At 37.4% G+C, this 27986-nt stretch overlaps 1 protein-coding gene across 5 annotated transcripts; it reads left to right on the top strand.

The window, feature by feature from the left end:
• Positions 1 to 481: 481 nt before the first annotated feature.
• Positions 482 to 27576, top strand: LOC139465871 (tax1-binding protein 1 homolog). 5 transcript variants are annotated; one of them, XM_071247833.1, is made up of 4 exons: positions 21644 to 21727; positions 23202 to 23226; positions 24484 to 25532; positions 26452 to 27576. In XM_071247833.1, exons 3-4 carry the CDS (start codon positions 24497 to 24499, stop codon positions 27372 to 27374), a joined length of 1959 nt encoding a protein of 652 aa, XP_071103934.1. In that variant the 5' UTR covers positions 21644 to 21727; positions 23202 to 23226; positions 24484 to 24496; the 3' UTR covers positions 27375 to 27576. The 5 variants fall into 5 exon arrangements, with proteins under 5 accessions (XP_071103936.1, XP_071103934.1, XP_071103932.1 ...); XM_071247834.1 differs by lacking the exon at positions 23202 to 23226 and adding an exon at positions 23483 to 23649 and having other exon boundaries at positions 21662 to 21727; XM_071247835.1 differs by lacking the exons at positions 21644 to 21727; positions 23202 to 23226 and adding an exon at positions 482 to 514.
• The last annotated feature ends 410 nt before the right edge of the window (positions 27577 to 27986 follow it).

A 27986-nucleotide genomic window follows, 5' to 3' on the forward strand; every position in this document is an offset into this window, starting at 1 on the left:
CTACTTTTCAATTGAAAAATAATTCCTTTTTTGTACATTATATAAATTCAGAGAATACATTACTAGTATATAAGTTCAGAGAATAAGCGTTAGACTCATAGACTCGATACAAATCACCAATAAATATATAATGACAGAAGCTGTCGTGCATTCAAGGGTATGTGTGTGTGTGTGTGTGGGAGGGGGGGGGGGGGGGGGGGGGGGGGCTTGGTTCTCCCAATGGGACGGCTGGGTACCGACGCCTGCTAGAATACTTCCTGTCTCGTGTGTGTAGAAACTTTTATGACAATAGCTAGCTGTCATTGACAAGGTATGAAGGTGACATTGTCCCTTTAAGTTGGGAAAATACGGGGATTCCCCTTTGCTGGGGCACATGGGAATTTCCAACTCGTCGTATGTGACCCAGATCTGGTATACACCCAAAGTAAGCATCATTGTGGATAGCTGCACTGATAACAAACACTTGTGACAATGTCACACTTGGTTTTCAGCGGAAATGTTGGAACAGGAATAAGTGAGTAAATCCTATATTGTGCAACTGGTGGATAACTGACTCGTGCGGACGTTAATCTTGCAGATTGATGTTCCTTGTTTACAGTAAGCGTTATGTAACATTAGCAATTGACATGCTTATCTATATTCCACCATATATAAATTTCATATTTCTCATAAAAGTAGACTGGTGATATAGGGTGAAGAATGACATGTGTTTATCATATACATCCGATGGATGAGGTTAACATAAAAGTGGCATGAGAAAGTACTTGGTTTGGAAATGGAACAACATTGGACGAAAAATGATTATTCCATCTTCTCTATTTCTGGCAGTGTGGTATACATGATGTTATCATCACCAGATACAGCTATACACTTTGTGGTCATATCTTTATGCAAAGGGCCAAAATAAAAATCCGTCAGTATACGCTTCATTACATATTCAAACATATTGCAACGTAAACATGTTACAATAACATTTTTACAACGACTAAATGTGCTTGACGAACGGAATCATGTGAATACCTCTGTATGTCCCTGCATAAGTCATCAAGACATTTTTGTACCACAAATCTTTGATACATCCAATTATCCGTTACTTTGAATGTATTATTACAACACCAAATGCCCCCTGATGTTTGTCTCGCCACCAAGGAGAGGCGCGGGGATGGGTTGTGGCAGAGCGATAGATCGATGGTACAGAAAAACGCCATACACCTAGCTTTACGAATATTTAAATTTTTTAAAATAAGACAAACTATTTCTTCAAATTTATTGCGAAAAGTGACATGTACTTCGTATTTGTGACATGTTTTTCAACAAAGGTAGACGTTATCCCGTTTAAAATGTATTGGGAATGTTTTGGTAACTCTGCAGGACTTAAAAGGAAAACGTGTTTAAAACAACGTTATGACAGAACAAATCCCCTAATTTAAGCAAATTTAGACCAAGCTTTGACACAAGTTGTAATCCCATTAAACATTGAGAAAATACAACGGTGGCCTAATATTCTCATTGCTAATTCTCTTTACAAGTCAATTTTGCAGCCTATGTATAAAACAATCTAATGTAACCGTTTCATAACATGGCATCTTCTAGAATATAATTTATGTCGTATATATTGACGAACTGTATCAGCTAGAGAAATATCCATGTAAACTGATTTGATATTCCGTAATTCATTCACAGGTCATTTCCAAATGTCATTTTTAGCAACCGAAATGAATAATAATCATGTATCTACACATGGAATCCGATATGTTTTGTAGAGTCAGCATCAGCCTGATATAGAATATCATTTGACTATAATTTGTTGACCTTTGACTTCTTCTATGTGAACATGTGGTAAGCATTATTCTGAAAGTCAATCAACACCGGTAATTTAAAGGACTGCCAATTGGATGTGTTACTACTCTTGTAAATATAATAATCCAAAGGAGACACCCGATTCTTTCATATTACTATAGTTATATGTCATGACAGTTTAACTGTATTATGAAAGAATCGGGTGTTCTTTAAGTTCTTTGGAGTGCAGTAAACTACGTTTATAACGAACACGCTTATAACGAACTGATCGATATAACGAACTTTTAGTCCCGACCATGTGTTGTATATCTATGATGTATGTATGCTTATATCGAACTATGGTTATTACGAACTGACATTAGTGGCCCCCTCGAGTTCGTTATAACCGTAGTTTACTGTAGTATATATGAGAAAAACATTCCACAAATCACAATGCCATTCGTTCGATTTATATTGATCATATGTCCAGTATCATGATTTATATGTTATTATGTCAGTCAGTGAACACTGTTAAACCGTTAGTATCGTTCCTTTGAACTAGTCTGGATTAATGAATTGTGCATATTATGTATGTCAAGATATATAGTATATTTTCACTGTATTCAAGGCGGCAGGAAATAATATTTGGAATTAACAATATTTTTTCTCAATAACAGACAACGCAAAATGTACATGGACAATTTAAATTGAATAAGTGAATTATTTGACGAGAATAGACTCACCAAACGGATGTAGGTGCACAAGTTTTGAATAAGGACGTAATTTCCTATCAGATCTTTATACAAATCACACACAAATAAAACACGAAATTCATCTGCTGTAGAGCACGTACAGAAGTGAATGTCTTCCGCCAATTTTTCAGTCTATTACTGACCTAGACTTGACCTAACCAGAGGATAATATTTGTGATTGTGATTTGAAGTGATAGTGATTCAAAAACACATGGTTAGGATATGGTTGAACCCGTACAATGGACTCATTTATTTCTGATAAAAATAATGGACACCTTCTGACTCAGCCTTGCTCCAAGGCTGTACTGAAAGAAAAGTCCATGGATGTGTAGTAATTCTATCCTTCTTATAGGCAAGTCTAGATATGTGAACAGTACCAAATTTCTTACAGAGACAATCTGTTTTTATTATTTAGATAATCCAGAAATTATTATTTTTACTAATAGTTATTGCCTTAGAGACTTGTGCAAGTCTACGCCTGACTGTACTTGTCTTTTAGATGATCCAATTTGGGAGAAAACAGATCATTTTAAAAAAAAGAAGCTTTTTAATTATTCATTGGTTTGAAACTTGTTGATGTCTCGAAGCATACGTAAAGCCAACTGGAAGTAACACCTTCCGCGTCTTGTATCCCCATGACGTACCACCAATGATATCCAGATTATGTAGCATATCTTATGAGGTATCTGGGAGGTGATGCTTGTACATTTCTGAAATTTTGAGCCAGTATTTGACACATTGTAGCTATGACCTTACATAAAGTGGATACTTCCGCGTTTACCGTAAATATACAATTTTGTGTTGGTATTACAACAAATGTGAATTGTCGATTGCCTAAGAATACATATCTCACCGTGCAAAATAATTGGTTGTTTATGCATACCAACAGTTTAAGAAACATATTGGTTATATTGGTTCAAGTTTACGGAAAGAGAAATTAAATAACCGTACTAGTCCGCAACCAACACCCCCACCCCCATCCCCACCCCCATCTACCTTTATACGTCAACCCAATCTCGTCACAACTGAACTGTGCTTACAATTGGTTTTTTTATAATTCGTTGTTGAAAAAAATAGATGTAATAAAACATGGCTTATACTGCGCCCCTGCTTGACACCCCTGGGACAGGCAAAAGACTCGGTTAGTTCACATGCAGCTCATACAAATAATGCCACACTGGGTTACAGTAAACAGTCCCATTTTATGACGCTTTTTGAAGTCTTCAAAGGCTACATAGACTTAACGCCTTCTTCAAATATTTTATTGTAATTGAATTTAAGGTAAAAATATGGTCAACTGTGGAATAGCCCTAAATCCTGTATGATTTTCTCTATTTCCTTCACGTCTGCATGCCTTACGATGAACCAATTATTAAGTATAGAAGTAAAGATTTTTCCGAGCATATTTGTAAGACAGAAAGCCCTTCAATTGTCAGGTGACTTGACGTCACCTTCCTATGCGGTGTTACTCAGATTGAATGAGAAAATATATAGGAGAAACACGGGAAACAGAGGTAAAACATTCAGGGAGAATTGTTAGCGATAAATCTTTAGATAATTTAATAATCTTTACTAACTTACAATGTCCCTTTATATGGGTAGATGTTCCAAACAGCAGATGGAATGTCTTGCTGAAGTACTGTCATTGTACCTTTTGAAGAATGCAAATACTGAAAGTGAAATTTCTGTTGCACTTTTCATGTGTTTTAGGATATTTCACTGAATGTCCATGTCATGTCATCGGAAGAATGTCATATCACCTGTTTCCCTGTGCGAGATACTCTAATTAATCAATACCTGTGAGATAGCAGGTAAAACCAGCATATTAGTGATCTCTATGTCAGGTACTTTGGACATAGCTGTAAGATTAGGCAGCTTTGGCATGTGCTATCTTGTCTCAATACTTGATGACGACAGACACTATCTACTAGGAATGATATCAGTTTAGTCAGTCGATATTTAGTATTGCATTGCGCAATGACGTTGTCGGGTAATGAGGGCCCCTAGGCCAAAGTATACGTGCAACTGCACAGTAATGAAAAAAAGCTGAGGTTACAATGTGAACACAGCGTTCACTCTCAAAATTACAGGCGGTGTTTAGTTGATGTGTACATTTATAAAGGTGCTGCCCTACCTGTGGGGCAGGACACGATAACATTTTCGCGAGCACCTGGTGTCATCACTATTTGATAGTGATTCATAGACAGATGTTTATGCAATGTTTGGAATCGTGCACTTGGCACTGTTGTTGGTAGGAATTTCTATCTGTAAGGCAGGACATGCTTACACGTTTCGCGAACATCTGGTTTCATGATTAATTTTCAGTGATCCATTCATATAATTTTCACTGTTATTTTGCCGTGGAATCTGTTTCGTCTGATAATCGAGACTGGTTATTCTCTAGCGTTAACGTTATATATATGATCATGGAAATGTTTGTGTGTGCGTGTGTGTGTGTGTGTGTGTGTGTGTGTGTGTGTGTGTGTGTGTAATTAATTCACTGTCCATTTAAAAATTAATCATATAATTTGTTACACCCTCCATATCACGTCTAAAGAATATTGAAGTATATTTGATGAAAACTCAGTATTGTCCAAACAAGAAAATAGTTTGTGGTTATTCACAATTTGAAACCTGAACTTCATTTGCTCATAATTGAAGAAAACCAGTAATGGTTGCAACAGACTATGAACTTCAAACTATGATTCATTGAGGCAAATATCGCAATATGCCATGAACTAGCATATGCTATTTATAACACATACACGTGTACATGTTACCTGTATACATGCATTGTCATTTGATGATATTGTATGCATGTATACGTACGGTAATATAATACACGTATGTGTAATAATAATAATAATAATAATAATAATAATAATAATAATAATAATGATGATGATGATGATGATGATGATGATGATGATGATGATGATGATGATGATAATAATAATAATAATAATAATAATAATAATAATAATAATAATAATAATAATAATAATAATAATGCTTGTATTTATATAGGGCATAAAGTGCACTCACATTTGATAGTGTTTGTTAAAAAGGTTTTGAGGTGGGCTTTAACAGCAGGGATTGAAAGAGATAATTTCACATTATCTAGAAGAGAGTTCCACACACTCGCTGCTGAACAGGAGAAGGTTCCTTCGCAAAATGTGGATGTTCTGTTTTTTGGAATAGAAAATAGTTTCTGTTCTTGTGATCGGAGAGTTCCCTGTGGAGAGTAGAGACACGATGTAATGAAATAATTGTGAAATTGTAAAAACTACTAGTATGTTATTGAATACATGTATAGGTAAGGTAATCATATACGCGTATATGTTAGGTAATCATGTACACGTATATGTTATGTGATGACATAATTGTAAAATATATGTTGTCGTGTACATGTATACTTCATGTTATGTCAGGTAATAATATACATTTCTACGTTTTGTTATAATATACGTTTGTACGATATATGATAATCTCCATCAATGCGTTATATTATAGAATAAATGTATACATCATATAATGACAAACATTAGAAAGGTCGAACTGAAAAAGTAATTGTCTGACGACCATATCCGACCAGATAAAATAACATGTTCCCGAATGTATTGGGGAAAATAATTTCTTCTATGAATGTATGAAGAAAACGGAGGCAGTTTTAACATCGTTAACTACTTTTTTTCGTGCTGCGACGTCAATGGCGTGAATGAGTATGCAGAACCACTAAATGTCATATGTAGGGAGTATGAGGGAGAGAGCAGCGGGATGCAGTGACCCGAGTCGGGGGCGGGGTTTGTTGTGGTCGTGCACATAAAGGAGAGGCCCTGGGCGTGTTCAAGGACGTGGGCGTGGGCGTGGGCGTGGGCATGGGCGTGGTAGCGGGTGTGGTGATGTTACATTGAATGTTACTATATGTATTAGCATTATCACAAACAAAACCAATGACTCATTGAGAATAGGTTTAATGTGTATTCTATTGCTTGACATGGGACTTCATAATGATGTTGTTGATGTTTCTTTTCAGGTGTGTGTGTTGATGTGATGTATTGAAATTAGGACGAAGATTTGTTTTATCAAACTGTAACATTGGTACAGATGACAGTATACAGCCTTGATATAGTCAGTGTAATAATGTTGCAGATACAAATGTACATCCTTTACAAAGTCAGTGTAACATTGTTGCAGATAACAGAATACATCCTTGACATAGTGTAAACATTGCTACAGATACATGTGTACATCCTTGACATAGTCAGTGTAACATTGTTGCAGATAACAGTATACATCCTTGACATAGTGTAAACATTGTTACACATACAAATGTACATCCTTGACATAGTCAGTGTAACATTGCTACAGATAACAGTATACATCCCTGACATAGTGTAAACATTGCTACAGATACATGTGTACATCCTTGACATAGTCAGTGTAACATTGCTACAGATAACAGTATACATCCCTGACATAGTGTAAACATTGCTACAGATACATGTGTAAATCCTTGACATAGTCAGTGTAACATTGTTGCAGATAACAGTATACATCCTTGACATAGTGTAAACATTGCTACAGATACATATGTACATCCTTGACAAAGCCAGTGTAACACTGTTGCAGATAACAGTATACATCCTTGACATAGTGTAAACATTGTTACACATACATATGTACATCCTTGACATAGTCAGAGTAACATTGTTACAGATACAAGTGTACATCCTTGACAAAGCCAGTGTAACATTGTTGCAGATAACAGTATACATCCTTGACATAGTCAGTGTAACACTGTTGCAGATAACAGTATACATCCTTGACATAGTGTAAACATTGTTACACATACATATGTACATCCTTGACATAGTCAGAGTAACATTGTTACAGATACAAGTGTACATCCTTGACAAAGCCAGTGTAACATTGTTGCAGATAACAGTATTCATCCTTGACATAGTGTAAACATTGTTACAGATACATTTGTAAATCCTTGACAAAGTCAGTGTAACATTGTTGCAGATAGCTGTATACATCCTTGACATAGTGTAAACATTGCTACAGATACAAGTGTACATCCTTGACATAGTCAGTGTAACATTGTTGCAGATAACAGTATACATCCTTGACATAGTGTAAACATTGTTACAGATACAATTGTAAATCCTTGACATAGTCAGTGTAACATTGTTACACATACATGTGTAAATCCTTGACATAGTCAGTGTAACATTGTTACACATACATGTGTACATCCTTGACATAGTCAGTGTAACATTGTTACACATACATGTGTAAATCCTTGACATAGTCAGTGTAACATTGTTGCAGATAGCTGTATACATCCTTGACATAGTGTAAACATTGCTACAGATACAAGTGTACATCCTTGACATGGTCAGTGTAACATTGTTAAAGATAACAGTATTCATCCCTGACATAGTCAGTGTAACATTGTTGCAGATAGCAGTTTACATGTGGACGTTCTTGACATAGTATACATACTGTTACAGAGAGCAGTAAATATTCTTGACATAGTCATTGAAACATTGCTGCAGATACATGTGTTCATCCTTGACATAATCCGTATAAATATGGTTTCAAGTAGCAGTACATATCCTTGACTTAGTGTAACATTGTTGCAGATAGCTGTATACATCGTTGACATAGTCAGTGTAACATTGTTGCAGATACCAGATTTACATTGCCTGTTCATTGTTGCACTTATATGAACATTTGAATCACCACATTCACGAGTCCCGGGCAGCGTAAACAACATTACAACTATATGCGCATATGTTATTGCAAATATATGCAGACATCCTTTTGCATAATCATTTTATACATTGATGTACATAAATGTACATATACTTTGCCTCATGAATGTATATAATGTTGCTCATTGTAATGAATATGTATGGTACATGAACTGACAAAGATTAACGTTGTTGCACATTTTGTTGCCATTATAGCAAGGAGGAACGCAGGGTCGTTTTAAGTGCCGCTATTCGCTGTGTAGACGTGCTTCCCTCGGGGGTCCCCGAAACCAGTGATCGTGAGTTCGAATCCCATATTATGTGGTCGTGTTTTGTAACAAAGAGGAAAGCGTCTGCGACCTGCATCAATTCATGCTTTTCTCTCACATCAAGCTGACAAGCCGTGATATAACAGAAGTAAACACCTTCTTATCCCCACATTGTCGCATAGCATAATGCTTCCTTGACAAAGCCAGTGTAAATAGTATATGTACATATAATTCACCCAAACATCTAATGAGTTTGATATCTATCTCATTTTCACATATCATGTAATTTCACACGAGTGGTATAATACTGTATGCCGGAACTATTTTCAGTCTGGGTCATTGTCACAATTGTAAAACCATTGTAATATAATGGAGATCAGTTTGAAATACGTAAAGTATTGAACACTAGCCGTTCTTGTCAAATAAAATGTTTATCTCATCGGGTGACCTACCATATGCGATTCGGGGTGGTGGGAACTGCTGTTGCCAATTATTGGATGATATAAATAAGGATGTGTAGGTCTTTCGGTTTACATGTCCTGAAGTAGATGCCCACACATAGTCTCTCTTAGAAACACCTTCTTCTGTGCATATGCATATATCCACAGACAGACGGACAGACAGACAGACAGACAGACAGACAGGCTACTTTTGTTGTTCATTAACTTACAAATCCATATATCGCCTGTGCCTGGTTTGCTTTGGCAATAAGTATTTAGATGTATCGCCTGTGGTTTGTGTATTTTGACGATAAGTATTTATGAGCATATATCGCCTGTGGTTGGTGTACTTTGACAATACGTATTTATAAGCTCCCTTTGTCTGTGGTTCGTTTGCTTTAACAATACGTATCTATAAACATATATCGCCTTTGGTTTGATTACTATGACAATACGTATCTATAAACATATATCGCCTTTGGTTTGATTACTTTGACAATACGTATCTATAAACATATACCGCCTGTGGTTTGATTACTTTGACAATACGTATCTATAAACATATATCGCCTTTGGTTTGATTACTTTGACAATACGTATCTATAAACATATATCGCCTTTGGTTTGATTACTTTGACAATACGTATTTATAAGCTCCCATTGTCTGTGGTTCGTTTACTTTAACAATACGTATTTATAAGCATATATCGCCTTTGGTTTGATTACTTTGACAATACGTATTTATAAGCTCCCATTGTCTGTGGTTCGTTTGCTTTAACAATACGTATTTATAAGCATATATCGATTTTGGTTTGATTACTTTGACAGTGCGTATTCATAAACATATATCGCCTGTGGATGGTTTACTTTGACAATACGTATCTATAAACATATATCGCCTGTGGTTTGTTGACTTTGACAAAACGTATTAATAAGCATACATCGTATGTAGTTAATTTTTATATCGATGATATTATAATATACGTTTATATACCGCACTCATCACCACTAACTGATAGTGATTCATAAACACATGCGCGTGAAATCGTTGGAATCTCACTGGATTTCGTATCATGATGAAATGTTTTGTGGCTTTTATTAATATCATACCTTCTTGATTATTTAACTTGAAGTGATGATGTATTCACAAACTGTGGTGCGGGACCATGATGAATGAAAGGGAAGTATAAATATACAACATCAACGCAAGAAGAATCAGTCTCGACCATGTGCCAATTTGCCCATCGACCAAAGTAGCGGTGAAAGTTATATGAGTGGATGACTTGAAACCAGTGATGACACCAGGTGTTCGCGAAAAGGATAAGCATGTTCTCATAAAAAGCTAAGTGTGAACTTTGTTTGTTGCTTGACTCCGCACAGTAATCCAGTCATGCAACGGCGACTGGTAAACAATCGACCAAACAATCGGCGATGACCAGACAATCCAGTGACACGAAAGTGCATTTACTGATTTTCTTGAAACTAAAAACGATGTGTTAATTTAGAACGAGGTCTGCTGAAAGAAACGCTTTTACCTGGCATAGTAACTAACGCTCTTGGATTCGCGTTGGACTTCCTACATAGGTAGAATATATGAAGTCCATTCTTGGTGCCTCCGCCGTGGTATAATACTTGAAGCGCCGTAAAATCACATTACATCCTTAGGATCAGTCAGAACCAGAGCACTCAAGGCCGGTCTCACCATAGAGACAGCAATATAGTTTGCAAGACTGAACTGAAATGAACTTTATCACTTTGAGTACAAAATTACGGTGCCATTCAGAGGACAGGCAGTGTTGCAACCTCATAACATGTTATCTAAATACTTGCATGATAACGTTAAAAAAGTTACTTAATTGTGTGTTTATTCCTTATTATTTATATCTTAATATCATATTAGGTAGTTTCAATTTAGTTATCATTGTTATGATTTGAATATCACATCTTGTGTGAAATGGAATTGTATTCTCAAGTTTCTTACCAAAGTAACTTTTCAAAAACAGCTCAACTACTGGTATATGCTTGACGTTTGACGTTTGACGTTTGACGTGATGTAACATTCGAAGATGTGTCATCCAAACTACATGTAACATGATAGCTTTCTAACACATACAATTGCAGATGGAAAGTACTGGTATTCATTTTGCTTTCAAAAGATTCATGAAACCTTCATTTCAGTGTGTGTGTGTGTGTGTGTGTGTGTGTGTGTGTGTGTGTTTTGTGTGTGTGTGTGTGTGTGTGTTGTGTGTGTGTGTGTGTGTGTGTGTGTGTTTTGTGTGTGTGTGTGTGTGTGTGTGTGTGTTTTGTGTGTGTTTTGTGTGTGTGTGTGTGTGTGTGTGTGTGTGTGTGTGTGTGTGTGTGTGTGTGTGTGTGTGTGTGTGTGTGTGTGTGTGTGACGGACACAGCGCTGGACTACATGTACCCTTACCGAGTCCAATAATTAGGAATGACGACAAAAGTATCATGACCATGGTGGGCCAATCGTGTTGGGAAACTGGGACATCGTACCGACGTAATTCAGGAAGTAATGAACTACATTTAGTACAGCAGAAACACAGGTGTGGGGACGACGTGTAAAACTTGCTTGGATTTCCAATTCTACCGTTCTGTTTCAACTAGTCCGGACTGATGCCGATTTATAGTGCTAGCCCACTGAGATACCATGCCGCTGTTAAACATGAACACCAAACTCAGACACAGATTACTAACGACCAATTCTTCTGTAGCTCCTTAATGCCAAGCGTCAGGCAGGTTAACAACAAGTACCATATTTTAACGTCTCGAACCCCGGACCTTCCGCTCTAAAGGCAGACGTTCTATCCACTAGACCACGGGGGCGGTCTAGAGTGCCGGGATACGGGCATACGCATACATATATAACCAGTCGTTTAAATACTGCAACAAGTCGGATAATAACAGCACAGGGAGTGCCGTCACAAAGCAAATAGTTTTCAAGATGTAAGTCAAGCATCAGTAGTTAAATTGCACTTCAATCATCAGTAGATAACATGACACTGCACTTTAGCCATCATTAGTTGCACGTCACGCTTCAATAGTTCAGTTCACTACCCACGTCGTGAGGAAACAGCTGTGCAGCGTAACACTGACGTCAGTCTCATGTTGACAGTGTTTCAGAAAGGTCCTATTCATTTCCTTCCTACGTGCGACTGAAAACTGATAATTACTTCATTCAACATTCACTGTATAGTGTTTCCTCGTGTTGTGGTTTGTTCCCGAAACCTGATTTTATCAATAGCGATGTTCTTACGTCAACTGTTACGCTCCAGCTGCACCTAAAAAGTAAAAGCAAGAAAACCCTTTCCATATTGATTAGAAATCTCTGCCCAGGCAGTGTTGATTAGGACATCATGAACATGTGTCTGTGAATCACTATCAAGTAGTGGTGATACCAGGTGTTTACGAAAGGATGGGTGTATCCTGCCCCATCGATCTTAACCGTCAGAAACACATGCAAAGGCAAGTCAATTGTTCACCTGAAAAAAACCCACAACACACCACGGGGACATATGGTTCCAGTAAAAATAGGGAATTGCATCGGACATAATCATGTTTGTCATCGATGCGTCAAATCTTCACCACAAAACGTTTGGAAGCTTTACTGAGACCTTAAATGTTGTAACCCTGATTAAACAACTTATTTTGTATGGCGACCTTTGAAATCTTCGTAGAAAGAACATGCTCGATTGTAGCTCAAAATTTGTCAAAAGTAGACACTAAAGGCAGGAACTGCTGGAATATTGCTCGACATGAAGGGCGAGTCGGCTTTTTGAAAACGAGGACAATCATCTTTGTTTTTTTCTGTCTTTTTATCATACATTGTGTTTTCAAATTATTTGCTTCACATTTTTATTTATTTAATATAACGTTGTTTGTGTTTTCCCATTTATATTTCAATTACACAATAATATAATCATCCGGACAAAAGAAGAAAGAGGACACTTGAAACTACCTGCTTCGCTCTGCTCATTACTGTGTACTGTGATTTTGCGACACCCACCCGTGTCCGACATACGCTTGCAGTCGGAAAGCGCACGTTAAATCTCCAATATAAGTAATGCGACACCCATGTGAGACGTCACGTGATGATATCATGTTTTATCATCCAAAACTGTCTCCCGAGATATCGCTTGGGTGAGATCAAACAATATCTAGTTTGTAGATATCGCTGCAATGAAATTGCATCACAATGCTTTGCAGACCATTGTGACTTCAGTGTTACAATGACGTCATAATCAAATGACATCACTAATAGCTCTGCTAATAAAGCTGTTAGCAGTACTTTTTACACTTAAGACACTGCTAATTACTGTCTACAAACTGACAAAGATGGAAGAATGTTGTTAGATGATAAATAAAATCTCACCCTCGTGTCTTTTGATATCAAATATAGCAAAAGACACGAGGATGTGATAGTCTCTGTATCGCCTTTAATACCCGTATCAAATACATCACGATAGAATAACCGTTTCCTGCTTGTTTTATGTTTATCCACCATCAGACATGGGTGTATGCTTTCTTTTGCCTGGCAGTATACTTCTTCGTTCTGATTACATTTGTAATATCATCCGTATGTAATGGACAAAGGAAGACATGGATCAGAAGATTATATGGTAATCACTCAAAATAGACTGATTTAGTTTCTTGCTGTATTCCAAATAGAGGAAGATTATGGTTGGCCGATGATCCTTTTGGAAGGATGTTTTGGGGGCTTGGGCAACATACTTGTCCAAAAAGAAAATTGAAACTGGTCAAGATATCATGAGACAATCTATATGTTTTAATAGTAGAATACAAATAGGAAATAGCCCAATTTTTTTTTATAAACATTGGTCAAGCAGAGGTGTAACCTTCATTGGAGATTTAGTGGATGACAAAGGTAAAATTTATGCATTTGATACGTTTGTGCATATGTATGGAATCGAAACAAATTATATAGAATATTATGGAGTTGTAAATGCAGCCAAACATTTTGTAAGGTAAAGGAATACAATGTTTTCAATTCATGCCATTCAATATATCACATCTGCTAAACCAAAATATGGGATTTTACTTAATCAGCACCGGAGGTTGTTAAATTTTCATGAAAATGGGAAAGTATACTAAATAAAACATTTTGCTGAACGGATTAGCAAGAACATATATTGATGGCAAAAAAGATGCACTCAAAGTGAAGATATTAGATGGTTTCAGTTTAAGATCATTCATTACATTCTAACAACTAACACATATTTGTGTAAAATTGGATATGATGACTCTCCTTTGTGTACTTTCTGTACAAATCAACCTGAAACTGTAAACCATATGTTATATGAGTGTGAACATGTAAGAAAAATTTGGGAGAAACTGTACATTTGGATACAAAAAAACGTTGTGGAAGAAACCATTGATTTGAGCAGATAAAATGTTTGGTTTGGATTTCAAGGCAAACATAACAACCCATTGAATATTGTACTTTTAATAACAAAACAAGTAATTAGAGACAATGTAGGAAAAGATTAATGCCACATTTTCAACACATAAAGCATAAGATAATTAATTATGACAAGCTGTACACTTCTAGAATACCATCTCTCTCTCTCTCTCTCTCTCTCTCTCTCTCTCTCTCTCTCTCTCTCTCTCTCTCTCTCTCTCTCTCTGTATGTTGTACCTGCTTGAACCATGTTATTGAAATGAAAAAAAAGTTTTAAACTGATTCACATCACATTTATCTATTGCATAACCTTTATAGATCAAATAATTACGTTAATCAATTGTTGTGGCCTGGCATTGTTTCAAAATCGGACCTACTGCCCTGAATGAATTCGCCGCTCATTTCCGGAACTCAACTGCACTTGAAATCACACAGCATATTGGGAAATACCGCAGCCTGAAAAACAGGAAATTAATATAAACACGCAGAAATGTCAGTGAAGTGCATTCATGAAAAACGTTTAAATCACAAAAAAGGAAATGCCATCGGCGCAGAAATCATCCGCTGAGTATTCGACTTTTAGTACACCTTAGTACACCTGATCAATTTTACATGGATGGAATTGCGCACGCTTCTTCGAAATGTAACTTCGTCAAGTCTCCATGGTATGCTCGTTGGTTTTAAAGTCCCTCTCAGTTTACTTTTTAAATAAGTGAGGTGAAATGGGGGTTTAACGTCGCGTCCGCTACTTATATAGCGACGTGCATGCACGTGTGTTTGTCTGTGTGGCTGCTTGTACTAGTCCGGACTGATGCCGATTTATAGTGTTAACCCACCATGCCATGCCGCAGTTTAACATGAATACCCTACTCAGACACAGCATACAAACTCCAAGCCGACCAGTCGTTGTTATAGCCCCTTAATGCCGAGCGCGAGACAGGGTGACAACAACTACAATCTTTTAACGTCTTTTGGTATGACTCGGCCGGGGATAGAACCCCGGACCTTCCGCTGTAAGAGCGGACGCTCTACAACTAGGGGGCGGTCTATTTTTAAATAGATGTCAGATATATCCATATATACATCACATCAATGAGCTGTTTTTTATAACCTCACACAAGATCATGCTGAAATGAGCGATTATGGGAATTTGTATGCGTATTCTGTCGGAGGAGGAACTGGGTTAGTACATACACACTAAAGTAGTCTGAAAATATGACTCACTAATACACATGTACTTATCCCGCCCTACCACCCAACCCTATCCTTCCTCTCCTGACAATACTGTGTACCCCACCACGTGTTATTTGATTTAAAATTACATGACGGTGTTGTAATCTATTTTAGGACCCATTGCTAACACAATTCGGCGATATCTCACGAAACACAGCACGCGCCACGACACGCACAGGTGACTCAGCGAGTTCGCCATATCTGTTCATGTTGTCTGGACCATCCCGTGAAGCAACGTCCCCATATCTACATGTATTGTTTAATCAACGATCGACTGATATTGACCTGATAATGCTTCATCTATGAATTTAATGTTTACACAGCAAAATAATTTCCCAAGGCAGTCGTATGTAAGCTCGTGTAAAACTGGGCTACCCACTGAAGAGAGCATTGCGCAAGCTTCTAACAAGGCAACCGGATGCCAGTTTGAGGACGGCCTTTTGCCAGCTATTTATTGTATACATGATCGGCGAATTAGTCCTATAAGTCATGCATGGTAATACTGAGTGATTAATACATTGAAATTATTGTTTGCAAGACATTTTGCAAGTATGTGATTATTCCTTATAATTTACATCTTGATAATTTATAATTTACATATTAGGTAGTTTCAATTTAGTTAATTTAGTTTAAAAAAAGGCTCAACTACTGATGCTTGACGTTTGACGTGATGTAACATTCGATGGAGTGTCATCCAAACTAGATTTAAAGCGTGTCTGTGTGTGTGTGACACTGTGTGTGTGTGTGTGACACTGTGTGTGTGACACTGTGTGTGTGTGTGTGTGTGTGTGTGTGTGTGTGTTTGTGACACTGTGTGTGTGTGTATGTATGTGTGTGTGTGTGTGTGTGTGTGTGTGTGTGTGTGACACTCTGTGTGTGTGACACTGTGTGTGTGTGTGTGTGACACTGTGTGTATGTATGTGTGTGTGTGTGACACTGTGTGTGTGTGTGTGACACTGTGTGTGTGTGTGTGTGTGTGACACTGTGTGTGTGTGTGTGACACTGTGTGTGTGTGTGTGTGTGTGTGTGTGTGTGTGTGTGTGTGTGTGTGTGTGTGTGTTCGATACCTGTGAGCCAGGTCAGATGTAACTGAGTTATGTTGGGCAGTTTGTCAGTCATGTGATGGGTGTCCTGTGTGAAACTGGGACATCGTACCGACGTAATTCAGGAAGTCATGAACTACATAAAGTATAGCAGAAACACAGGTGTGGGGACGACGTGTAAAACTTGTTTGGATTTCCAATCGGCACGAGCCTAGGAAATCAATATATAACACTGTTACCAGGATTCCCGGGGTGGAAAAAACACACTAAATGCAAACATTGCGGGAACGTCAAATCAAGCAGGCGCTTAGAAGCTGGCTGATCCTATTTAGATAAACGTTCATCCCAGTACACATACTTCAGTCACAGTTCATCTCAGTACATATACTTCAGTTATAGTTCATTCCAGTACATATACTTCAGTTATAGTTCATCTCAGTACATATACTTCAGTTATAGTTCATCTCAGTACATGGACTTCAGTTATAGTTCATCTCAGTACATATACTTCAGGTATAGTTCATCTTAGTACATATACTTCAGTTATAGTTCATCCCAGTACATATACTTCAGTTATAGTTCATCTCAGTACACATACTTCAGTTATAGTTCATCTCAGCACATATACTTCAGCAATAGTTCGTCTCAGTACATATACTTCAGTTACAGTTCATCCCAGTACATTTCCCAGTTATAATTTAGTTCATCCCAGTACACATGCGTGTGCTTTAGTTCATCTCAGTACATATAATTCAGTTATAGTTCATCAAAGTACATATACTTCAGTTATAGTTCATCTCAGTACATGGACTTCAGTTATAGTTCATCTCAGTACATATACTTCAGTTATAGTTCACATCAGTTCATATACTTCAGCAATAGTTCGTCTCAGTACATATACTTCAGTTACAGTTCATCCCAGTACATATACTTCAGTTATAATTTAGTTCATCCCAGTACACATGCGTGTGCTTTAGTTCATCTCAGTGCATATAATTCAGTTATAGTTCATCAAAGTACATATACTTCAGTAATAGTTCATCTCAGTACATGGACTTCAGTTATAGTTCATCTCAGTACATATACTTCAGTTATAGTTCACATCAGTTCATATACTTCAGTTACAGTTCATCCCAGTACATATACTTCAGTTATAGTTCATCAAAGTACATATACTTCAGTTATAGTTCATCTCAGTACATGGACTTCAGTTACAGATAGTCTCAGTACATATACTTCAGTTACAGTTCATCCCAGTACATATACTTCAGTTACAGTTCATCCCAGTACATATACTTCAGTTATAGTTCATCAAAGTACATATACTTCAGTTACAGTTCATCCCAGTACATATACTTCAGTTATAGTTCATCCCAGTACATATACTTCAGTTACAGTTCATCCCAGTACATATACTTCAGTTATAGTTCATCCCAGTACATATACTTCAGTTACAGTTCATCCCAGTACATATACTTCAGTTACAGTTAATCCCAGTACGCATCATACAGTGCAGGTAATAAATAAGAATAGAAATCCATGAATCAGTTCTTTACTTCAGCTTCTTTATATGCCCTTTTGTGATACCGTTTTAGTCGATAAATCTGAAACTACCACCACAAACAATATAAATCAGTCCCATGCTAATTAAGCAAACATGCTTATCAAGTCCAGCTACGTTTATCCCCCATGCAAGCCTGATGAAAATGTTGCGCAATACCTTAAAGGACGTGTTGGACGTTCAGTGCTATTGACCATTCAATTCGAAGTCGAGTGATTTTTCAGCTGCGCAAAACGCATTACTGTATTACGACGCTATGTAAGTATGGTACCACATAGAGGCAGCTATCCACTTAGATCGCCAATTAGGATATAGTTAACTCTGAATAGTACTATACTTATGTAGGGGAACCCAACCCTAATTATCGTCAACAGTGACACAATGTAACATGATACATCATGGACGGTGATGGAGACTTGGCATGCGGAATATCCGGGGAATGCGGATGTTATCCACGGTGAACGGTGAAAACTGAAGTAATATTGAACGGTTATGAAAACATTTATGGTAAACATGGAAACATAAAAAATAGAAATGGTAAATTATTCTAGTGAGTTAGCAATATATGGTAAAATGTAAAAAACTAAGTTCTGAGAAGGAAATGAGTGGGTGAAACAGAGATCTATTATATGGTCTCTGGTGAAAGGGTCCATTATGGCGTGGTCTGAGGTTGTGACATGTTGGCAGGCCTACACGTTGGGGATCAGACGACAAACATGCTGGAGTGTTCAAATATTGATGATTAGGGTTATGTCCACCATAAAAATATATACCCATATAAATGTGCTGTTAGTTCTTTTTCCCTGACTCCCTACTTTGACGTGTAATAAACTGCCTTACATTATCATCAAGAAAGCAATATTCTGGATAAATGAATATTTACTGTCACATTATTTTGTTAAAGTATTTTTGTTATTTAAGTTGATTATTATTAGCTTGTAAAATATTTGTCGATAGAAAATTATTAATGATCAGATATCAAGTTTCACAATGTCTCATATTTTGTAGCGTAAGAACTTTCGTCAACTTAATATCAAGCTATTATTATTATTATTATTATTATTATTATTATTATTATTGTACGTTTTATTGTGTATTGGGAATTGTTTAATGTTTTGGTGAAATTTTTCTTTAATTCTGGACAGTAAGTCTCACATTCGCTTACACGTGTAAAGAAAATTTAAGTTCGGTGCATAAAACGTTGTTTTTTTCCGTTCGCGTGTTTCATTTGTTAATCTCTCTCTGTTGGCCGTTGGGTAACATGGTGGGTGCTGCAAAGGTCAATCGATTCGCCAATACACAGGAAATAAACTTTGCCATAACTGAAAGAAAGACTCGGCTCCCCACTCTGGCGGCCATCTTGAGTGATGACAAATTGTCTCCGTGTAGCTGGGGTCTTCCTGTCTAGTTAGGCTGACCAAGGTCATAACCTTGACTTAGTAAATGAGTAACTTGTTACAACGACCTCATTCAAACTTGATAGGACGTGAGTCGCACCATCATGTGTAGCTTAGATCATTACTAATTACTTTGGTAACTCATAAATTCTTTGGTAATGTCGCATTCCATCCCAAGTTTGTAGCATATGTTTTAGTCATGATATCGTGTGGCCATTTAGAATACAACCCTAATAGCGAATATATGCTCTGGCATCATATTGACTTCAGTTTCCTGTGGAAACCTCATTATAACAAGTAAAAAAATGTACAATATACAATTATTCACCATGATATCTCTTAATGACAAGGTCAGTTTTTCAAAGGTAATCACGTGATGATAACATATCAAGAGTGACATAGAGAATCTCACCCGAGTGTCTTTTCATATAAATATATTAACACAAGTCGATATAAAAGTTTAAAACTCCGAGGCTTGCCGACAGGTTTTAAACTTTTATCGACGAGTGTTGATATATTTGATATCAAAAGACACGAGGTTGAGATTTTATTTATTTCCAAACTGATTTTCCCAACTTTTTCAATTTGTACACAGTAATAACCATTGTCTGGCAAGATTCTAAAAGGTCCATCAAACCAGCTCAGTGGGAGAGAAATGAGTGATGTCAGTTGATTAACATGACGTCACAATGGCCTTCAAAGCATTAAAATCCATTGTAGCCACGTAAGCGATATCTCCCGTGGAAGAAATGCATTTGCTTGTGATAACTCGTGTTATCGACATATTTAAAAGACAGATTAAATAAAAAACGAACATATTTATCGAAGAAATAGCAAACGTGTGTTTTATTCGTCCATCGGCTCTGTTTTTGTCGTGCATGGTCATATATTTCTACAAATAAAACCATTTCCATTGTCACAAGAAATTCCACAGTCCATTGTACGATTCCGACAGTATCATAAGCATGTGTTTATGAATCACTACCAAATAGTGATGATACCAGGTGTTCGCAAAAAGGGGAGCGTATCCTGCCCCACCGGTGGCACCCGTCACAAACACATGCAAAGGAAAGTCAATAGTCCCCCCGAAGAACCGACATGGGTACAATGTGTGAAGCCCATTTCTGGTGTCCCCCGCCGTGATATTTCTGGAATATTGCTAAAAGCGGCGTAAAACCTTACTCACTCATCTGAAGAAAACACGGAAACATACACAGTACAATGTATAGATGTATTACTATCTTTAGTGGTGAGGTGACTATTATGGAAACAAAAACTTACATACCATGCCCTTAAGAGATATGGTTCGATAGGTGGCTATAAAACATATATTTTTCGATGAGTTATTTTTTACGACTATAATGTAGGAGTTACCAGTGGAATGTAGGGTCGAACTGCTCAACGGAAACCCAAGTATGTCCTTAGTTATTTTTATGTCCAACAATTAAAATTGATGATATGTGTGTCTCAAGGTATGCAGCCCTCGATATAAAACATTCGTACATTGTAAGCCAGGTCAGGTAGAAAAGGCGTCCATCCTCGGAGCAGAACGTCCGTGGTGCGAATCCTAGGATGGGACTCAGAACTTGTTTGGCCGCGACATATAGGTGTTAAGCAACATATTGTTAATTTCAGCGATTTTAAGTTAAAATGCGTTCTTTCAGTTTCACATCTAAACACAGGCATCTTCCGATCGTTTTTCAATATGTTAATTGTGGGTGTGTATTTTGGAACGTAATTATGTCGTATTGATAAGTGCGAGAGCCTTTCAAACAAGAAACAATAGTTGAATTTTTTGGTTAACACCTTGACAAATGTATGCATAAGGTAAAGACTTTTATAGTCACAACAACTGGACGTCAGATTCGGGAGCGTTCGAAAAGTGATTCATTCGTGGAGTATTCGGCCTCATACGGCTTGTCCCGAAGTTGGCCGATATTGCCCGAGTCAAAGGGGGAATCCCCTAATTCTACGTCATCACGTATCGCCATAGTTTCCCGTCGAGTGTGAGAGCAAAGACTGACAAAGATGTAACAATCAAGAGTGGATAACCGACATGGGTAGGTTATAATAGCAATATCATACATGTTAATGTTCTTATGACAAGCTTTAAACACAATATTCTTTGTTTTTATGACCGAACATAATGTAGAACACCTGTTTCCGACTTCGAGTATTCAGACCACCACAAACAGTGTGTCGGGCTTTTGCTTTCGAATTAAATTTGCTTACGTAAGTGTGAAAACAAATGTAAATACATAGGAACAGACTCAAATCGAAAGCACATGTATCAAAATTTTGGGATGTGTTTGATAATAATGTTAAGGTGTAACAATTTGGAGCAGTCTACAACGATCCCATTTCAAGTTATTATGTCTCACGCTCACCTAATGGTAGCAGAACTTCCGCAAAACTTATCATGTGTGTCAACATCGTAATTAATATTTGAGTGCGCATTTGCCTTAGAGTTATGTTCGGATCCTTGAAAATAAGTCACATTTGCGCGTATATTTTAACTGTGTCTGTGCGCTTGTTTAATCTGGAAATAGGTGGTTCATATTGCGTTGGGATTTATTATACGAGATAAGTTGTAAAGCGTATACTACTAGAGGTGGCCTATTTTTAACCTTAGTCACCCTTGAATACAATCCAAGCTATGTAGGTCAGAACTTATCTGAAAACACCCACAGTTTAGTCATTTGCATGTGGAAATTGTGTAGCTTACGCTCCTACAAAAGGTGGGCTTTGCCACATAAGGTTAAAATGAAATATGGACGTTATAGTGTGGAGACTGAAGTGTCAATGTAGGTTTCCCAGCTGTCCGTCACTCTCAGTTTCTGACCAGAGACACTGAAGGTATTTGATATATTCAAAGACGTATATATATTTATATACGTCTTTGATATATTATACATATAGTAGCCCTCCTTTAGACTCAGATACGTACATTATACTTCCTGGTCAGGTTACAAACTGTTCACATTAACCAAAGATCAGCTGGTATACATGATTCAATACTTGTTTGTTTATGTGTATAAGGAACAAGTGTGTCTCCATTCTAATCTTCTATAAGCGTGATTCATTGTTGAATCTATGAAAGGTTTGTAAAATTCAATTTCTAAAGTATTGTTCAAATGATTATGGAAACAATTTGTAACATTACATGGTTTTTATTCTGCCTGGTAAGATTGATTTAATAATATACCTAGACAGCTATTAAGTTCTATTACTAAATTCTGATGTGTGAGCTGGTGTAGTTAATTATCTATAGATGATTATTCTATAATAAGGTACATGCCATACTGATCATTGTCAAGTGTAATATTAGTACTTGTTGTTTGTTTAGAATAAAATTTAGTTAGGGTTTTGATGGTTTGAGACTCTGGTATATCTGCTCATTAAAGATACCAAAGATATTAATGAACATATTCATTGACAACTGTTAACAAAGTTTTTATATGTTCCATATCAAGAGAACTATACACTTTTATTTTAAAAAAGTAATTGAAGTTAAAACATATTTTGTTGTTTCAGTTATTTGAAACAACGATGTATTAAGGTATGTTGTGTATTGATAAAAATAGAAATCCTAAAGTATCATTTGTTGGTAATTATTTATTTTTTAATGCTTACCAGGGCTCTAGCTAGCTTATAGAGTATTTACTCTCATGTTATTATTCACATTGGGTAGTGATATTTTGGGGGGGTATTCATTATTCAATATATTTTTATTCGCTTGGGTCCAGTCGATGGGTTTTTTGTAAACCGTTGAGTACACTTTTAAAAAAATAAATAAAACTGCTATGCTGTTTCAGGTAACTTCTGGGGCGGTCGGGTAGCCTAGTGGTTAAAGCGTTAGAAGACCCGGGTTCGATTCCCGACATGGGTACAATGTGTGAAGCCCATTTCTGGTGTCCCCCGCCGTGATATTGCTGGAATATTGCTAAAAACGGTGTAAAACCATACTCACTCACTCACTCAGGTAACTTCTAAGTAGAATGTGTTTATGTGCTGCTTCAAGTGATTCACATGTCGCGTAACCTCGTAACTGTAGTATATGTTTAAGTTAAGATCAGTTAGATGTTGCAAGATGTGCAATATTCACTGCAATAGTGTTTATGTATGAGTGATGCCTTCATTCAGTCAGTCAGGAAATATTGGTAAAGACATATGTGTACTGTAGCAGAAACAGCTACATTGGGTAATTACACACAGTGTTCTTAGACTATTGGTTCATTCAGTTTCATCATTCATACTTGCGCTCAGGCACCTGCAAATGACATGGGTGAGTTAGTTTGCATCTTGTAAGCAAATACATGTATGCAGCTTACCTGGAGCTCTGCTACGCTAAAGCAACCTAATTACAGTAAACTACGGTTATAACGAACACGCTTATAACGAACTGACGGATATAACGAACTTACTTTTTGGTCCCCGACTATTTGCTGTAGTTATGCTGTATATATGCTTATAACGAACTACGGTTATATTGAACTAAAATTAGTAGTCCCTTTGAGTTCGTTATAACCATAGTTTACTGTAGTGTAATAATATATTTTATAACACAAAAACCGTTTTTTGTGCTCTTTGTTCCAGTAATATCAGTGAGTGACATATACTAATTTGTTCTTCATGATTTATGTATCGTTTACTCATACTAACATATAAAAAACACATGTCTTGATAAATTGATATCTTTTAGGGGCATTTTGTAATTTGAAACACAGATAAACAACACCACATTTGACATGTTAATTGAGTAAAGTTAAACAATGAATATTTTCAAATTCTTTATAGTAACTGTTGTGTTCTGCAGACCAAGGTGAAGGATGGAGAACACAGATGATGATATCTATATTTTGTCCAGTCATGACACAATAGACGGTAGTGTCTCTGATCCTGGCAATCGTCTGCTCCAACAGCCTTTAGACTTTGTGATATCCCGGTCTCCAGGCAGCAGACCAGACCCGGCTGTCCAGGCTCTGCAACAAGCTTACTCCGATCTCAAGCAACGGTTCAATGAAAAAAGGCAGAAAAATGACCAGTTAACCCGAGCGTTGCGTGATGTAGGTAAGTTAAGATTGGCTAAAGCAAACATGTCGACATACGGGGAATCGTCGGACGAAATGTCCATCAGTGCCCAGGGAGCTGCCGCCACCGGCGAACATGTTGTTACGGATGACAATGTTAGAGCACGCTTGGGGTATCTCAAGTATCTAGAACGAGAAAAAGTGAACAACGAGGCTCGAATACAACAGTTAATTTCAATAAAAGGCTCATTTGAAGAAAGTTGCAATGCTATGCAAAGAAAATATAAGGATGCTGTTTCTGAGTTAGAAAGGAAGGACATGGATTTGAAACGTGTGAATGAAATTGTTACCGAGTTGAAAGAAGACAACATGCAACTTCGTGAAGAGCGTGATTCGTACAGAAGACATGCATCTGATATTCAGGACCATATGCACAGTTCAGTGATTCAGAGTAGTTTAGAAAAACAGAACAGGAGTTTGGAAGATCTGCAATTAAAATATAAAACTCTTGAAGCAGATTGTGATACTTTGAGGAAGGAGGGTGACCGATTGCAGGTCAGTGAAAACCTTGCTCAGACAGACTTACAGAGTGCTAAGGCAGAGCTGCAGGATGCTAAGACAGAACTCCAGAACACAGTCAAGAAAGCAAAACAAGAGTTTGACGACCTGAGATCCAGAAATCGTGCCCTGGAGCAGGAATTGCTGGCTCTGAGAGAGTCTGATCTTCCTGTGGGGTCGTCCATGACAACTGCTGATGAACTGGTGCACCTCAAGAAAGTCATCTCAGACCTTAGGAGAACTGTTATACAACAAAGAGAGTTCCTCAGCAAGCTTGGTAAGCACTGAAAATTGTTAAAATGAGAAGGGCTTACATGAATACTAAAATCTATTACTAGATCTATTTGTTTGTTGTTTAAAACAGCAGAGCAATATTCCAGCGATATGGCTGCCGGTTAATAATCAAGTCTAGACCAGACAATCCAGTGATTGATATTATGAGCAACAAGCCATGGCTTTGAGGTTTGATGACATGCGATCAGCCATGTCAGTGACCAAACCTGTCCATGCATTAAACCAGGAATCCCCATGGGGGATGTGAGATCTGTAGAAAATAATGAAAGATTGAAGCCAGGAAGAAATACTGGCTAATTGTCATATGTCATGTTTGTGTTTGGACATGCCAGAAAACTATGATTGTGGGTTCAAATCCCTGTTCGCCCCGATTAATGTTTCTAGGTTTGTCAGCACCACACTGATATGATTCATCATGGTCCATATAATCGTTATTCACTTTTGTTTCTCTTGTCATTTATTTCTCTATGTTTGTCACCTAATTTACAGCGGAAATTGCAATCACCATGATCCCTAGGTGTTCACAGTGTTTGTTTTAAGCTTCTTATCCTGACAATACATATTTTAAGATGCATGATATTCTTGTCATTGAAGTTGTTTTATCATTTCAAAATATTAAATAATGATAAAGTTCCACAGGGCCCCTTTGCAGTTGCTCAAAGTGATCATACTGCTGGGACTACTGAAAAGCCTGAACTTTACATAAAACTTTGAATAGTGACAGGGCTGACATCCCTTTTAACATGGCACTGATCTGTTCCACTTTAAAGAAAAATATCTACCAATCAATGTATTCAATGAGAGCAAGGGGTATAATCGGAGAGTGGATTATGATAATTGTTGGCTGCAGTTTTATAAGGGGCTAAAATTTGCAAAAATAATTAATATATCTATCTTTTCAGGCAGAACAAGTGGCATGGTAGGTGCCAGGAGTGAACCAAATGTCGGTATTCCAAAACGAGTACTAAATGAAGAAAATGGTCTTGGTCCAAGTTGGGAAACTGTTCCGACCAACTCCCAGCTGCCCCAGACAGGAGTGTACGTGAAAGATGGAGATAATTTATCTCCCCGGAGGATTCCTGGGGCTGCACCCACATCGCGAATTTCTGATGGAGTCCTTTGGAACTCTTCACAAAGGAGGTCAAATAGTTCACATGGCACCACATCCCAGATGTCTGTATCAAATCAGGAACATTCAAGATCAGAGGTTCTCAGAAGAAGACCATCAGACAATGCTCTCAGTAGTCTACGAAGCAAATCAGAGGTGATTGTGAGAGCAGGTGATACACAGGGAAATGTAAGAGAATCCTCACCATTCTCAGAGTCTCAATGGCGGATCAATGGAGCTCATATTCAACCTCAGAGTAGCTATGAAAATATTCAACCAAACACAACCAAACGACGAAATTACCAGGCAGTTGTTAGTGATGATTTCAGGATGGTTCAAGACAACACTCCAGCTTTCCCAGTCCCTCCAGAACTAAGACCCAACTTGGCACATCCAGGTACAGAAGCGTCGCCTAGCGACCACAGGACACAGACTGGTCCAAGACAAACCAATCAGGCAGAGTCAGCAGAGAAGGTTTGTCCTGTGTGTTCCAGAGACTTCGCGCCGATGCCAATGGAAGACTTCCAGACACATGTGTTTGAATGTTTTGATGACTCTAGTGCACCTGAAACTTTACGACCAGGGCAGATAGAACGGATATGCCCCATGTGCAATGACCTTTTCCCCGAAACTGTACCGCAGGAAGAATTTGAAAAACATGTTCAGACTCATTTTGATCAGGAAATAACAGACAGATTTGAGATATTAGAGCCATAACTTGATAAAAAATGGTGGACTTCTTATAAGGGTGAAACGATACACCGATATTCCGATGCATCGCGATACTTGACCCACGATACGATATACGATACACGTGGGCCCATTTATCGATACGCCACGATACGGAACGCAAATCTCAAGTAAAGCGTTTCCTCGCTATTGTGCCTTTCAATAAACCGCTAAATTGGTTATAGCGCGCGGTAACTTTTTTAATAAGCTCAGGTTTTACACCGACATGTTTTTCCCCATCTCAAAAAACATTATCAGCTGATCCCCGCAAGTACATAACACCGGAAATACCTGTCAGCAAATCCGAACTGAAGTACGCAATTAAATACCATTACTATACTATCTTGTTATTAAAACGTGTTCATTATATATCTGGACTTGTGTTTGTAATATATTTTATTAATTTTATTCAAAATTTCATTTAATATTTTTTTCATTAAGTTATGTGAAATCGTGTGTGAAGAGATACTGCAACCACGGTCAGATTACCGCTTTTGACGTATTGAAACGAACTTTAGTTGCTAGAGAATGGATACATATATTAAAAATGCCATACTTTGACTCTTTAAAAGTCATGTGTGTGGCAATTTGGCGAATATA

Source organism: Haliotis cracherodii, unplaced genomic scaffold (assembly GCF_022045235.1).
Source record: "Haliotis cracherodii isolate W230 unplaced genomic scaffold, xgHalCrac1.p SCAF_18, whole genome shotgun sequence".
NCBI classification, from domain to species: Eukaryota; Metazoa; Mollusca; class Gastropoda; order Lepetellida; family Haliotidae; genus Haliotis; species Haliotis cracherodii.